This window comes from Amblyomma mixtum, chromosome 2 (genome assembly GCF_055824585.1).
Source record: "Amblyomma mixtum isolate Tamu chromosome 2, ASM5582458v1, whole genome shotgun sequence".
In the NCBI taxonomy this organism is placed as follows: domain Eukaryota; kingdom Metazoa; phylum Arthropoda; class Arachnida; order Ixodida; family Ixodidae; genus Amblyomma; species Amblyomma mixtum.
Genome location: NC_143013.1, coordinates 227,194,028 through 227,210,113, shown reverse-complemented (window position 1 = coordinate 227,210,113; position 16,086 = coordinate 227,194,028). Strand labels below are relative to the sequence as shown.

The following is a 16,086-nucleotide window of genomic DNA, read 5'->3' as shown; positions in this document are numbered from 1 at the left end:
TCAATTGTGATGTGACAATAAAGGTCGGCACCACTGGTTGGAGGGCTTCCGGGGAGGTGCATCTGCCGCTTAGTTCTGCAGTTGGTCTCGTAAGCACTGTTATGAATATTAAGTAACAGCGGATATCAAACTGGAGTCGAAAGCTCTAGCAGATGTTACGGAGTTCAGGAATTCAGCTGCGCCGGGCGTCTTCACTCTTTCGTAACTTTTGTGGATTCAAAGTACCTCTGCCAAAGAAAACGATTTATGTTTTTCCAGAGTTACCTGGGCACGTAGGTGAACAGATATGTAAACGAGCCAGGCAACCTGTATCGCTATTTGCACCATTTCTTCAGATGAGTCGAACAATTTCCATCAATTCTGGCACTTAATTTACGTTACCCTCTACGCTATTGAATGCAGAGGAAGTAGAACATTCACTTCACTGAGCTTTCTTTTCAGCGAAATTTCTTCAAGGTGTCTGCATAGCATACGCGAGAATCCCCACGTCTACATTCCATAAAAGCACGTTGGTCGGGGAACGGACACGCTCGAGAATATGCCATCCGTGTTCATGCTATCCAGGTAGGTTTGGGCTCAGGAATTGAAAGCGCGCGCATTCGGCGCGTTCCGCGGTCGTATCCTGTGCAAGAAGTGTACCATTATCAGCGCCGCCTGTCCACGTATGACGACGGGCATGTTGGAGGACTTAGCCGATATGCTCTTATCCCTGCCGCCTACACCGTGCGCGCGGCTCTCTAGTGTCCCATCCAGTCGAGACGGCCATGCTTTTATCACTTATCGTTATTGACGCCAGCCATGTAGATAGCGCGTGCTGAGTTGGACGTCGTTTTCTGCGTAGAGCAACAATTTCTGAACGAATTGCGGTGATCACGTACGTGTGCTGAAGATGAATCCCGAGCATCGCAGGAAATTCAAGGACCCGGAATTGGTTCATGTTCTCACGGCTTGCATTGATTTTGATGTTTTGGCTCCGGGTTTGCAAAAGAAGGGCGTCCTGACGACTGCAATGGTTGACGACATTCGGGTAAGGTTTCTGTTTGTCGGTGCTTTGACCACTGCCGTACCTGGTGACTTTTTGACTGTGCGTAGAGCTCGTGGTAGCTCCGTACCTGAGGTTTCTTCAGTTCCCCTAGTTGTTGACCGCGCAATATGGTGTGTAGATCATGGTGACAGAGTTCATCCTCTTTGCGAAAAAGCCCATCAGTTGAGGGAGAACGCGGGGAGCTGCTGGCGTAGTTGAGTGACGTGCTCGTATCGCGCACTCTGAAATGCTTCCTGCTGTTCGCCAGCAACGTAAAATGCCTCCTGCGCAAAAGACTGTGTGGGTACTGCCCCAGAGCCTTACCCACTGATTAAGTACTGATGAAGCGCTGGAGCTATATTACAAATGAGGTGTCAGTGAGTAGCACTATTGAAACAAACATGTCGATGACTGCAAACATCATAAGGGTGCGAGGATTTGCGCAGTTTTCTGCACATTATTCGCAAGAAGAGGCACTGACTGAATATCATCTTGCCGGAGGCTGACGTGCAAAGTCCTGCTTGTGAGAATTCTTAGAATTTTAGTTCTTTAATGCTTTCCCTTCAAAGCGGTAAGGATGTACCTTCGCCAGAGTGGACGCTTGGGCGGATTGGTGACGGTTCACTTGCCACATAGCGCGAAACAGACAAGGACACAGATAAGCGCCCATCCTGTTTGTCTCCCTGCGTCCGTGTCTGTTTAGCGCTATGTGGCAAGAGATGTACCTTTACCGTGTGATGTAAAATTGATGCGTCATCAACACTTCTGTATTTATTTATTTCGCGTACCCACAATCTATAAAGCATTGGAGAGAGGAGTGGGTTATATATAAGAGGAAAAAATGCGACATAGAAGCGGCAGATGTAGAGTGCAGAAAATACAAAATAACAATAGGAAGCTTGATCTGTTAAAATGTCAGAGAAGAGAATATAACTGCAAAAAAAATAAATCAAAGGCCAAAACAAGACATGAATAACAATCATAATAAATAAGAAAAGGGCAGAAAAACGCAATAACAAGCACTTAGGTGGCATCGCACAAAAAAAGAATGAACAGTGCTTGCCTCAAAAGCGCGTAATCTGATATAGATGAAATAGCTGCAATCTTTAGATGTGTTTGGAAAGAATGAATAGTAAAAAGCGTTACTGCGGCAATGAGAAGAGCAACTTTGACGATGGTCGATACGTGAGGAGCGGTAGCTAGGCGACATGATGAATTCACTTTGTAGAAACTCATGACAGTATATTTTATGAAACAAGCAAATGCGAAAAATTTTGTGGCGCAATGAGAGACACTGTAAACCTACGCTTGACCTCACAAACGTTATGCTGGTTGCTCGGTTATAGTTAGAAAGGACAAATCCAGTAGCATTATTTTGGTTTGGTTTGGTTTACGAAGTTTAACGTCCCAAAGCGACTCAGGGTATGAGGGACGCCGTAGTGAAGGCCCCCGGAAATTTCGACCACCTGGGGTTCTTTAACGTGCAGTGACATTGCACAGTACACGGCGTTTAGAATTTCACCTCCATCAATTTTCGACCGCCGCGGCCGGGATCGAACCCACGTCTTTCGGGTCAGCAGCCGAGCAGCATAACCACTGAGCCACCGCGGCGACCAGCATTATTTTGAATCATTTCAACAGCATCAGATAAAATATTTTGATTGGAATCCCAGATGGCTGCGGCGTAATCAACTTTGAGTCGGACAACAGTTTTATACAGAAGGAGCTTTAATGAAATAGGGGCTTTGTTGAAGTTACGTCTTATGTGTTCCAACGTTTGATTGGCGTTGTTAGTAATTTGGTCAGTGCGAGGTTTCAAATTTAATGTGGAAGAAACGGTTAGGCCAAGGCATTTGTACATGTATGATGGCACGGGCTGAGGCGGAGTGTTATTGTGTACACCGAGGTATATTCAGCTTGTCGAGAGACACGCATTATTTTAAATTGGTTAATGTTTAGTTCCATAAGCTATGTTACTTAAATCTAGCTGAAGTATTAGTATGTCATGATCATTACGAACCTCGCGATAAATGACAAAGTAGTCAGCGTGTAAGTGTATGCAAGAAGAGACGCAACTCTGCAAATCATTCATATATGTGTATTAGAAACAAATGCGACTCTAAAATGGAGCTTTGAGGCACGCCTGATGTTACATCGCTTTAGGGAGAACAGCAGTCGTTAATAGACACGTATTGAGAGCGGTTGATGAGAAAATATTCGAGCTAGTATAGTAAAGCAGGGTCAATATTCATTGACAACAGTTTAATCATTAACTGCTTATGATGAACTATATCAAAGACTTTGCAAGGATCCGAAAATATGCAGCCTGCCCGGGAATTCTCATCAAGTATGTCACGCAACGAGTGCGTGAAATGAAGGGTCTCAGTATCGCACGCGAGGGGAAGGGAGAAAACTGTGTTGAATACATACAAGAAAAAAATTAGATGTCAAAACTCATAGATGTGGAAGTATAATATATGCTCTTATAATATAAGCGGAATACTGGTCAGGAATATACGTTGATAATTTAAATGGGATCACTTGCTACCTGATTTATAAGGAGGAACCATCTTCCCCGATTTTCCAGTCCCCCAGCAAAATCCCTTGGTCGAGTGAGTGCTGGAATAGTGTTGGAAGAAAAAACGTGAATATATTGGTTTTTTTTTTCAAGAACTTCGAACTGATGTTGTCATGCCACAATTCCACAAATTTGTTTTTCTTCAGAAACAAGCTGGAAGAACGTTTAGCATAGAAACACCAAGTACGTTTTTTAAAAAGAAATTGAAGATTGTCGAACGCGAAGTCTTGGCTGTTTTGTGCGTAGTGACCCGGAAATTATCAAAATGTAGTGAAAATGATGCTACTTTAAACAAAAACAGGGATTCTGTAAGCTAGAGCGCTCATAAAGTTAAATACACCTGTCGCCACCTCCAACCGGCTTTGCAAGCAAACCACGCCACGTGGAAACAGTTTCCCTTGCGCGCATTCCCGAGGCTACGCAACATTACTATTCACTTCCAAATTGTGATGACGGAGGCTCTTTTGTCGCTCATGGCAAGAGTGAAAAGGCGAGAACATTTTGTAAGTAAATTTTCCCCGCAAGAAAAGCGGGTTTTGTGCCTGTAAAAATTTGATTAGCGAAAAAAAGAACTGCAGAAACAATTTTGACCATTCCTGCTCAGGACAAGTGGATGATGCAAGTTTCAGAGTCCCTGTAAAGAAAATAATAAACGAATAAAAAAATTCGTTCCACTGCGGTTGAGTTGTGCGATGTTGATGAAATGGAGCTGGCACAAAGGCCTATTTACGTGAGAGGGGCAGTAGTTACAGGGAGATCACATTTGTGGCAGTTCTTTATATGACATGTCTGCTGCGATAGCGGTACTAGGATGAAGTTGGTGTACACTGGTACTGCTTGGTACTTGATGCTTTTTTTTCTGTGGCCTTGCGCAGGAGAAAGAGAGACTGGAAGAGCGCAACCTGTGCCTTCTGCAGCGGCTCCCAAGGAGGGGACCATTGGCCTACGACCGCTTTGTTAACCTGCTCCGCGAAAACCGAATGTCCCGGGCAGTTACAGTGTTAACGCAGAGAGATTGGCTGATTGAGCCCCCTCCTTGCAAAATCCGGGCCTTTGGCGGATGGGATGCGCGCGTCATGGCTACCCCTGCTTTGAACGGTACATATGATATTGATCTTGAAATGGTGGAGTTGAAACTGAAAACCGCTGATTAGTGTAAGGAAACATGCTACCGTCTGTTGTGACATTGTGAGCTCTGTCTTAAAACGCTTGAGGGCTAGTTTGGAACCTAATTTATAGTGTCAGGGGCGGATTGTGTTGCAGACAAAATGCAAAATAATTTTCTGCGTGTTGTAATTTCGGTTCTAGCAAATGGTTTACAGGTGATAAAAATGAATCTGCAGCCGTAGACTGCAGAGTGCCTCATTGCTCAAATTAACATCAACAAAAGAAAACTGCCTAAATTTTACTGTATAGGCATGACAATGAATGCTACAAACCAAAGCCTTTTGAAGCTCTCTCAATAATGCAAATTGGTTGCCATTTGCCACTAATAATCATGTTTTATTGCACTCTTTCATGTTGCCAGCCAAGTATCTCTAGAGCCAAGCTTGGCTGTGTGGCTGAGCGGGTTGATTGTTTTCTTAACATAAAAATAACAGCCCAAACCAGCAGGACACACGACGAAGAGCGGGGACACACAAGCGCAGTTATGTTATGTTATGGATTACCAACTAGCCCGCACTCTTACCTAACTGGATTGTTTTCTTAAACTATACTACTTAAAGAGTATTGAGCGAGTTGAATCCTTTGTGCTTGCTGAAGTGATATAAACGCAGTCTTGATTTCTGTACTCGCTGCAGTGCTTTTTGCGGCATATGAGCTGCTCCTAAATTTTGTTCACAAATTTATTGTAGCAGTGAACATTCGGTGCGCAAGTCTTTTCGTGCCAATAGCTTTAGAGAGAACTTGTGACTTCCCATATTTAGCAGGTTCCTTAACCCGGCGATACCTTCGATATGTGGCTGTAACTTTTCCCAGTTTTCCGAAAGTTTGCCGGCTCATCTGATGGCACAACCGAGCGAGTTCAGAGCCTTGGCTACAGTGTGCTGCAAACTTTGCACTGTACATACGCTGCTTATGGATCACAGAGTATTGCAACGACACCTAATGAGTGGGCCGCCGCGGTGGCTCAGTGGTTATAGTGCTCGGCTGCTGACCCGAAAGACGCGGGTTCAATCCCGGCCGCGGTGGTTGAATTTCTTTGGAGGAGAAATTACAGAGGCCCGTGTACTGTGCGTTGCCAGTGCACGTTAAAGAACCCCAGGTGGTCGAAATTTCCGGAGCCCTCCACTACGGCGTCTCTCATAGCCTTAGTTGCTTTGGGACGTTAAACCCCATAAAGCAAACGAAACCTAATTAGTGGATGAAGGTTTCTAGTACTATACACGCTAGCTTCGTAACTCCATGTGCCAGGGGAGCGCCGTAGCCCCATCTCGACCCAATACGTTTTCCAACCTCTTGTAGCCGCACTAAGCACATGTCTGCGCGACTGTCGCCAGGTCGACCTCGTTTACTTGGTATGCTATAAACCAGCTCCCCGTCTGCCATTATTCAGGTTATTCTTTCGTTTTCATTGCAATATAAGTTGCCATTAGTGACCGGTTTCAGTGGTATTTGTAGAGTGCAGCCCCTTCCCCCTTGGTTTGCGCAATATGCATAATTACAGTGAAAGGTCACTTGAACAAAGGTTTCATGAATAAATTTTTCAGTTAAAGTTTTGCGAATCCTGTACGGGGCAGATTCGCCATGGGCAGATCGCCATGGGATTGTGACGATTAATGAGGCCATATAGACGACGACGAACAAAGAAGGACACAGGAAAACAACACAAGCACTCGTCTTCTTTGTCGTTATGCTTTCCACGCTCGGTAATCATGAATATCAATACTAGTGATAATCACAAATTGAATAAAAGAGGGGAAATCCTCATGGTGGTTGTCATTGTTTCGACAAGAGGACTTTTCTTCTTCGCCTTGTCATCAGCCAGACGCAGGCAACTCCTCTAGTTCGAAACGTTGGAAAGCACCCCGAGACTTTTTCCTCCCTTGCTCACTTTGTGATTATCAAGAACCATCTACCCGCCCTCTCTCTACCTTACACTAGAGGCGTGGGTTCTAATCTCATTTAAACGCTCTGACGTTTATTTTATTTGCACTATTTTGAGTTGCTGTATACGGATAGACAAATGAAAATTACCGATGAAGACAACGTGAATATATTGCTAGTAAATGTAGTCCTTAAATGACAGTAAAAATAAGAGATACTTGCCGTTTCAACGTGCATGAAAAGCAGTACCCGACCACGGCGGCCATGTTCCCTTGGAGGCGAAACGCAAAAGACACCCGTGCGCTGTGTGATGTCAGTGCATTTTGAAGCTAACTAGGTGGCCTAAATTATTCCGAAGCACTCCACTACGGCACCTCTTTCTCTCTCTCTTCTTTTACCCACACCTTCCTCTCTTCCCTTACGGTGCGGTTGAAGTGTTCATCGAGAAGTGAGGAAGTTATTGCGCAATTTCATTTCCTCAAAAACCAGTAATTACATGCAAAACAATGCAACTTCAAAGTCAGGAAGTGAATGGTTTGATCGGGCATCGGAACCTTGCTACTTGTTGCTAAACTCTATTATCAGCCTAAAAACTAGCGGACAACGGCTTTGTAGTGAAAAAAAAAGCTTAATTTCGGATGGCAGACCTGGAAAGAAATGATTTCCATCTTGGAGTACCATGAAGCAGTCATGCTTTTTATTATCTTCTGCTAACTCCTTTGAGTTTTTATAAATGCCTTTTGACATATCAGTTTACATACAGGTAAGCAGAAAGAGGTGCCAAAGCCAGACAGAAACTCGATGTTAATGGAGTTATTGCTTGATTTTTACAAAAACTAAGGAAGTTAACGGATTTGCTTGTGAAGCGATAATGCATTTTACGTCCCTGCTATGCAAGAACATAATCTGTCTTAAGTGTGCTTGTGAAGTGACTATGCAGTTGTAATCAGGTTAATGCGACAGCATGCTTTTGTGTACGAAAATCACCTTTACATGCAGTGAATTGGCGGTCGTTGCAACACCGTGTGCTTGAAACTGGCCAGTCTCAAGCTAGCGTTATTCTGAAGGTTGCGTATTGTGGTGACAGTGTGCCTACATAGGCGTCTCAACTCGTATGCTTTTCTTATGCTTTCGGCGTCACCTGGCAGCTATCATGATCATTTTTCTGTTGCAGGTCATAAGACTTTATGTAAGGCCAGCGATGCCGAGGTAGAAGTTACACCAGCCAAGGATTGGAAGTTTGGAGATAATGTGAGCTGATTTCTTTTTTTATTGCGCAAGAACAAAGAAACTCGAGAACCGCACGTGTGCATATGTAAGGCATGTGGAAATACGGGAAAGCATCAGAGTGCCCCTGGTGACGTGAATCAAGAGTTTGAAAGAACCCGAACAGAACCTATGACAGAAATCAAGAAGCTCAACTGATAGATTACCTCCGGAGAACACTACTAGCGCTTTCATTGCGCAAAAAGAGGACTGCGTTGCTGAGAAAACTGCACACGAAGTTCCCGTATTACCTTCCCTCCTGCGTACTGTCCTATACGACTCGAGTAGAGTTTTGTAATTTTGTACCATATATGTGAGGCCAATGCAGTTACCCCAGAGCTTATCGCAAACAAAGAGAAGATACTAAAACGAAGCCGCTTAGTCCACTGAAGAGACAGCCCTTTGTTGCAATATTTGTCAACAGGTGGCAACACCATGCCGTTAGCAACCCTTCATGCTGTGAGACAGGGCTTGACAATCCGTGAACAGAAAAGCGAATGACCCAAGCTTGCGCTTGTGTTGCGCTTACGAAGCTGCTACGCACAGTGCCTTTACGCAGGCCGAATGGAGACATGCAAAGCAAACAGCGCTTCGGATTCTGGCCTCTGTACGGCACTAGAAGCGCTGCTGTCGCATTATTTCGATGGGATAGTTTGCTGGTCGAAAAAGTGTTCGTCTGAAAACGATGAGGCGGTCGTAGTCGGCGAAGAACTCGCTGGATATCTTGTGACTACTGGGACTGTTGAGGAGCTGCATGTCTTTCGCGTGAGCACATATTTTGACTAATTCAAGTTCTGTCATCAATAGAAGTGACCCATTTGCAATTTAAAAGCCTAGCTCTATCGTAATAGGTGGATACAGCGTTCTTCTTTATTTCGCATTTTGAGAAAAGATTCTATATGGTGGATAAACAAAGATTAGAATGACTGAAAACGTTTTGTGCACATAGGAGTACACTTTGCCACGGGATATGCAAATCTTACATGGAAGTGCTAATGAAAATGCCCCTTAGCAAGTAGTAAGTGCCAAAAAAAAAAACTCCCGGTAAGAAAATGTTCACAAATACAGGTATATTGAATAAGTTGTTTTGGTACTGGGGAGCTAGCCCATAAAATTTGCAAACATCAAGTATGTGGCCGGTTGAGCAGGCTGATAGCGGACTGAACTCGAATACTTTGTTTTCCTTTTGCCGCCTTTTCTTGCGAATGTCGGTGTATTCGTAAGGAGTGGTTGCAATGTGGCTGCTATCGGGTCTTTTCGCTGGCTGTGCTTACCACCTACTCAGTAATTTGCAGGTGGTGCTGTGTCGGTAGTGTTAGGAAGGCGGGATTCTTCGTGAGTAAGATACATTGTTAGTGTGCAGTTGAATGCTTATTCTCCTCGAAGAGATCTAACTTTCTGTAAAAGAAGGGCTGGACGAAAAGATCTTTAAAGAATTTCATTGGTTTTAAGGGATTTTGAAACATGCTTGCACAGTAGTTGGGCCTGTATCACGATATTAATTGAGGCATGGCTTAGAAAAAGGCTGAAGAGGGCAGGGGGAAGCAAACAGTAACAAGATATAGGATCCTGTGTTCTCTGAAAGCTATCTGTTTCACGCTTAGCAGAACATCGCTAAAACTGTGCTAAATGGTTTAATAGCCAAAATTCGCAAGAAAGGTGAGAAATTTCGTTGTCTCACTTATAAGTGGAGGAATGTACGGCGTACGCTGTCTGCGATTTTTAGAACTATTAAATTACGAAGCGCTTGCTCAGAGGCGAATATCAGGTAACTTTCCTGATGCTTAAATGTAAGTATTAAGGTTGACATTACACGTTTTCGTGTGAGTAATTCAATGGATCGGTATTGTCATTGTTAGAAACTCGAAACGGTGTAGAAGTTGGCAAAACGTTTCAGTCAGTCGATGAAGCAGCAATAAGGGCAGACCACTACAAAGAATAAAGGAGTGCAAAAACTGCTGCTCTAGATAAGTAGTGCATGGAAGAGTAGACTGAGGTTTAGCAGTGTGGATATGGCTGTTGACTTGTTGTTGGAATGACTGGCTTGATTGTTTGTGCGCAACGTTGTGTGTGCAAAACACGTAGTATATGGTACTTATTATGTGCTATGTAGTATCGTGTGCACCACGTTTCATCCTGCCTGCTTTGCTCCTATTGCGGATTTTGTAGGGGTCATATTGAAGAAACGTTTGTAAACAGTATTGATGAAGCGTAGCTTGTTGGGGCAGTTATCGCATGGAAAGTAGAAAACCAGCCGAAAGGACGCGTTCACAAGGAGAAGTGCACAGGACAACGCTGGAAACACAACTGAACATTATTTACTTGGTGAAACGCCAACATCAATCGCCAACGTCCTGAGGAAAGGTTTACATAGGTCAAACAGGTCAATGCGTCAACGACAGTATGAGGCAGCACTGCACTTCACTGCAGCCAGGCAACACAGCAAATCTGCCGAGACATTGCAACCTCGGCAAAGACTGCACCCCTCTGTTCCATAATGTCAGAATCATCGGCCGCGGCAAAACGCAGATAGAACAAAAAATCTTAGAAGCCTTCAAAATCAAGCAGTCAGGAACAGAATGCGTCAGCGACAGCTCTGTTTGGTTCTGTAAGAAAAGAACAGTAGCGCAACCAAGACGAACACAAGAGAGGACCACACAGGACTAGCGCTAAACTTCACCCAACTTTATTCACTAACAGCGCAGCAAATATAAGGAAAACCAGGACACGTGCAGAGAGATACCAGTTTCCACACAACACTATCTACAGAACCGTTCAAGACACGCCATTTCTGATTTGAAGAGGTTCACCCACGTATCGCTAACACAAGATAAACCTCTCTTCCTTATATGAAATGCTTCCAATAGTTCCCTTGCCCTTGTGCCTTTGCTTCTACCTAATATCTTTACCTCATGAAACCGTGGTTGACACTTTTTGCAGTACTCGCATCTTGCCTGTGGCAAATGTTCTGCCGCTCGGGGGCATTCATAACTCAGCGCAGTGCTGAGAAAGATGTGCACCACTTACGTCCTTCACTGACCGGGCGTGGCCCTCTCTTGTGTTCGTCTTGGTTGCGCTACTGTTCTTTTCTTACAATATGCACCATCTAGCCCAACAAAAAGTTCTTCTAAACCATCTGTTTGGTTCGCGGCAAAAGAGTACAGTTTCAAGAATGGGACATAGGTTGCCACAGGCAATCTTCGGTCGCTTAATCAATTTTGTGTTTGTTGTTTTGTTAACGTTTGTGGTTGCTCTCGCGCATGTGCGCCCAGTTCTGATGTTGGCGATTCACCAAGTAAAGAATTTTCAGTTATGTTTCCAGCGTTGTCCTGTGTACTTCTTAAGAACGCGTCCTTTCCGCTGGTTTTCTACTTCCCATTTGTGAACATTTTCACGAAACTGTTTACTAGCCACTCGACATCTTTACGTGTCAAGTTCGGAAGCCACATCTGTGTCCATGATTCTTGCCCATACCAGTTCTTTCTACTTCTGCTAGATTGTTTTCATGCCCTCCGCTTGGTATTTTAAGGCCTTGCTGCTCAGGCACAACAGCTGAAATGCTACTTCACTGCTACGTTTCCTGAGCCCTTAAAAGATTGATTACGAACAAGGCCAATGTTGTGGACTTTATTTGCGAAATACTCTTGAATGCCATAAAATTGTGAAGCTCTTTGCGAGTAGGTAGAGCTGAAACTTATTGATTGCCTGGAACCTTTTTTCCAAATATCTTTCCATAAGATGTTTGTGCGCTGGGAACTATTTGGCTACATTTGACAATAACTGCCGCCTTTAAAATCACATAAGATGCTTTTTGGCTCATTTACCGCAAAATATGTTTTTCTTTCTATCTTTCAGATTTACAGAATGGCTCATTACCCGAGAGGTAAATGCATTATAATCAACAATAAGGAGTTTGGTCACCACGCCCAGCAGCGGGAAGGCTCTGAGCTTGATGTGCACCACATGAAGGCCCTCTTCAATGCCCTGCACTTTGATTGCACTGTGTACTCGGATCTCCCTGCCAGTGTAAGTTGTAATTTTGTACTGCTCGTGCCATTTATATCGCCTTATTGTGCCCCATGCCACGAAGTGAGGAAATTTACTATGTAGGCAATAGCTAGTCTGGCATGCTGGAGAAGATCAAGAGTTTTTTCCCTAAGCGATGAGCTGATGGTTACGTGCACACAAAGACTTTTGGTGACCAGTGGACAATGGAACCTTTGTTTTATGCTACAGAGCAGTTTTTGGCTCGCTGTGCGCAGGACATGAAGGCAGTGCTGGCACAGGTTGCGCGCCAGGAGCAGCAGCAGCAAGCCGATTGTCTGGTGGTGGTTCTTATGTCACACGGCAGTCATGATGTGATTGATGGAGCTGATGGCGAGCAGCTGGACCTACGCCGAGATGTTTACGAGCTGTTCAGCAACGAAAACTGCCCCTCACTTCAGGGGAAGCCAAAGCTCTTCTTTGTCCAGTCTTGTCGTGGAGGTACGTATTTTAAGCATGAAATGCTTTTAGCCCCCGTTGTCGGCAGTGTGGTGACGTCACGCCGAGACCCAGAGCCATCGTCCGGGCACTGAAATCCACTCATCCGGGCACTGAATTCCAGTCATCCGGGCTCTGAAACGAGAGCATCCGGGCACCGTACGAGACTTAACGAGATTTAACGACTCTCTAAGCCCTCCTACGCGACCGGCATGCAAGCGCCGGTTGGTCTCCAAAGGAGTCACAAAAAATAACTGCTGCCAGTGCCTTCTCAATGTTTATCAAGATATCAGTCGCTGTGCGTTTGATAATGCACTGAATTATAATTTCCGATTTCTAATAATGCGTGCAAAAAGCACATAAATGCCACGATACACTTCGTTGTCTACGTGATCTCTTAGGGGCTTCGCGCATCGAAGCAAAGCCGCGCAGGCGCGCAGGGGCCCGGGGGAGCAGCGCTGCGTTCAAAGGGCAAGGCATCGCGCCGAACGGGTGGTGGCGTTCCTCCCTTCCATTACGGTGCGGTTCGGGTGTCTACCGAGATGACATTAGGCCCGTAAACATTTCATGCTCACTCTACTCTCGGTTACGGGAGAGGCAGAGATATTTTTCTAGAAAAAACGGCAGTGTGCATATTATAAATTCATTATTTCGTACAATTTTATGTCTGCCAGGCTGTCGGCTAGATCTTACTAAGGATGCTAGTAGTCTAATGTTCTAACGGTAGGTAGGTGAGCACACTATGCATTAAAGTTATGCTCTACGTTGTTATTACGCAATGCTGCACTAATATTTTCCTCTCGTTTTCATTTTTTTGTAGATGTTGTGAATACAATTGAAGATAAAGAATGGATTCATGGTATTTAGGCTAGATTTCAATTACAGGCATGATACTGATATTTTGAATATATTTAGACGTTTATGTCGCAGGAACAACTGAATCATTGTAACATTGGTGCTAGTCATGGAATCAATGTGATACATAACGGAGCAGAAATAGTCAGCGTGTTCTACACCAGCCTACCGTGAGCGTTTATAAATCAACACATTACACGTAAACAAAGTCCTGAATCTTGCATATCGGATATTCTTGACGTTTTTCAGACACTGCACATGCTTCAGTACTTGCGCTTGCTCCACTGAGTATTCAACATTTGTAACAGAGCTTCGTCCAGTTTTGGAATGTGTCATTTTCTTTTTTATGCAGACAAGCTTGACGGAGGAGTGGGTTCCCTATGGCCTCATACAACAGATGCTAGTTCAGTGACGATGCGTTCGCCTCATGAATCACCTCATTTCGGCGAGTACAAGCGTACATTGTGGTCAGATGTGTTCATCGCTTATGCAACGGTTCCTGGTTACATGTCACTCAAGAACAGGGTGACTGGCTCATGGTTTCTTTCCGCGGTTTACACTGTCTTCAGTGAGCATGCCTCTACAATGCACCTGGAAAAACTGATGCGCCTTGTCCAAAAAGCAGTGTTGTCACGGAGCTCACATGACGGTGGCAGGCAAACACCGAGCATGGAGTTAAGAGGCTGGATAAAGAAGCTATATTTCAACCCAGGACTCTGCGTGGCGCCGAGGCCTTAATAACGAGTTCTGCAAAGAGTCTATATGTGGCTGGCGCGTTCTTCAGCTGGTGACATGTCCAGGTGGCGGATAAATAAACACCTATAGCATACTGCTCATGCCAAACAAATCTTTGCTTTATTGCTTTTGTAATTATCATGCTAGTTGACCTCTTTGTGAAGTTGACTTACGCACCGAAATAATATGCGATGGAGCTTTCACGTTTAGATTTTGCCCTATAGCTGCAACAGTAGCGAAACATAAGGGAAGGACGGTGGCTATAGTCCGATAAAACTCACTGAGGAAACGGCGACTTCATGTCACAGGAGGCGATCTAAACATTTCTACCTAGTTTTTGCCATGAGGTCGCGATCAGCCACTCTGCGCATGCCACGGCCACCAGCAGGTTCGAGGAGGATGACCGGTACATCACAGCAATGGCTTCCAGCGCTGGGTGAAAAAATTGGCTCGATAGTGCAACACGAGCTCAACCTACGCTGCAGACATACTTTGCTGACTTTCTTCGTCGATTGGCGCATTTTTTTGTCTATTCGTGAGTGCAAAAAATATCGCAGCGTGTGACGGACCTCACTGTGAGCCGGCTGCGTCACACCTTTCCGAAAATGGTCGCTTCGTTTGCTTTGCTGTGAATTAATAAAAGCCGCAGAAATTGGCGCGTCGATGTGACCGAGCAACCATCTGTCCCGCGTTGCTCTTCCAAAGAGCCTTACTCGATGATATATATAACCAATCCTTCTGTCTGCGCGGCATTTCATCTTCTATATGTTGGGCGCCATACGTGGCCTTGTGTGTACATAGTGCGGATATAAAGACAAGGCTAGCCATTTTAGCTGTTCAGGTGAGCTTTCACCAGTAGTGTTATGCACGTGAGCCCTGCTGTGTGGGCTCACAAGAGTTGCCTCGAAGTGTGGACGCAAATCTGGGCCTGCAAATAAGCAGGGCCTACAAGCCCTAAAATGCATTCCCATATTACTGGGTGACAAGTGTAGGGGTTTGTTTTGTGGATAACATAACATGGACAACGTTTACGGCCAAGAAGCTTTGATAGTGGCCTTTGCTTGAACCCCATGCGGCAAAAAATTCAAATTCGATGCCAAGGTCGCATATTTTATATTGATTTGTTTGAAGTTCTTCATCCGGAAGCAATGATTTTTTTAGGTAATCACTTGCCTTTCTTGTAAGGCTGATTTATAACATGTAGTTATCATAAGCGACTTTTTGTCACATCGACAGCATCACGCCATCATTAGTTTTGGCATGGAACGCGGGATAGCGATATAGCGATGCTCGCGCACTGCTTTTTCTAGAAACCACCATGGCATTACAATAATGTCAACGCTGCTGGACAAATTTCTTTTCTGTACCACTCCCTTCTGGAACTTTGGATGACTGGACTGGCTGCCCACAAACGCTTCATCCGCACAACATGCCCTAATCAACCACAACTCATACCTTACTGGTGGCCCTGAGGCATGGTCCGTCCGATACTGTCATTCTTCGCTTCCTCGCACCGTGATGAGTTTGTTTGGAGGCGTCTGTTTTCCTTCCTGTCTGTCTGCCTGTTGCTCCTCTACATGGGAATATCAGGCAGCGTCGTTCGTAGTTATTAAAGTTTCAGTAAATTAGTGAATGTTTTTGTATTTTGCCAGTGTTTTGTCATCAATGTGACTTTGTGTTTGCCACACATGAAAAGATAAATAAACGGCGCTGCACAACTTAATGACAAAATGACTCAATATTTTGGTTTTGCGAGAACCTGATGCAGTAAAAAAGTAGCTTTGGCATTAAGGTGCGGGGCCTAAAGTCGTGCGATCGAATCCGGCCCTCGGCAGCCGCATTTTGCTGGAGGGGAACTGGAAGAGCTCTCATGTGCTTCGCGCTGTCAGCGTGTAGCAACAAGACTTCAGCGACTGAAATTAATCAGGTGCCCTCCACTACAGTACCTCATAGCCCACGGGCAGCTTCGGGACGTTAAGCCCTAAATACCAGTTTTCAATAACACTAATGGGTTAAAACAACAAAGTCTTCTGTGAACACTAACAGACATGACAAATGTCTTGCACTTGCCTGTTCTTTTCTTACGCGAAGCCCTGTT

General features: G+C 44.7%; 1 protein-coding gene across 1 annotated transcript; it reads left to right on the top strand.

Annotated features, from left to right (window-relative positions):
* The first annotated feature begins 701 nt into the window (after positions 1-701).
* On the top strand, positions 702-15,711 carry LOC149362804 (caspase-7-like). Its single transcript, XM_089573249.1, has 6 exons — positions 702-1,027; positions 4,478-4,700; positions 7,825-7,901; positions 11,772-11,942; positions 12,179-12,401; positions 13,606-15,711. The coding sequence occupies exons 1-6, from the start codon at positions 890-892 to the stop codon at positions 13,989-13,991; spliced, it is 1,218 nt and encodes a 405-aa protein (XP_089429375.1). The 5' UTR covers positions 702-889; the 3' UTR covers positions 13,992-15,711.
* Positions 15,712-16,086: the final 375 nt, after the last annotated feature.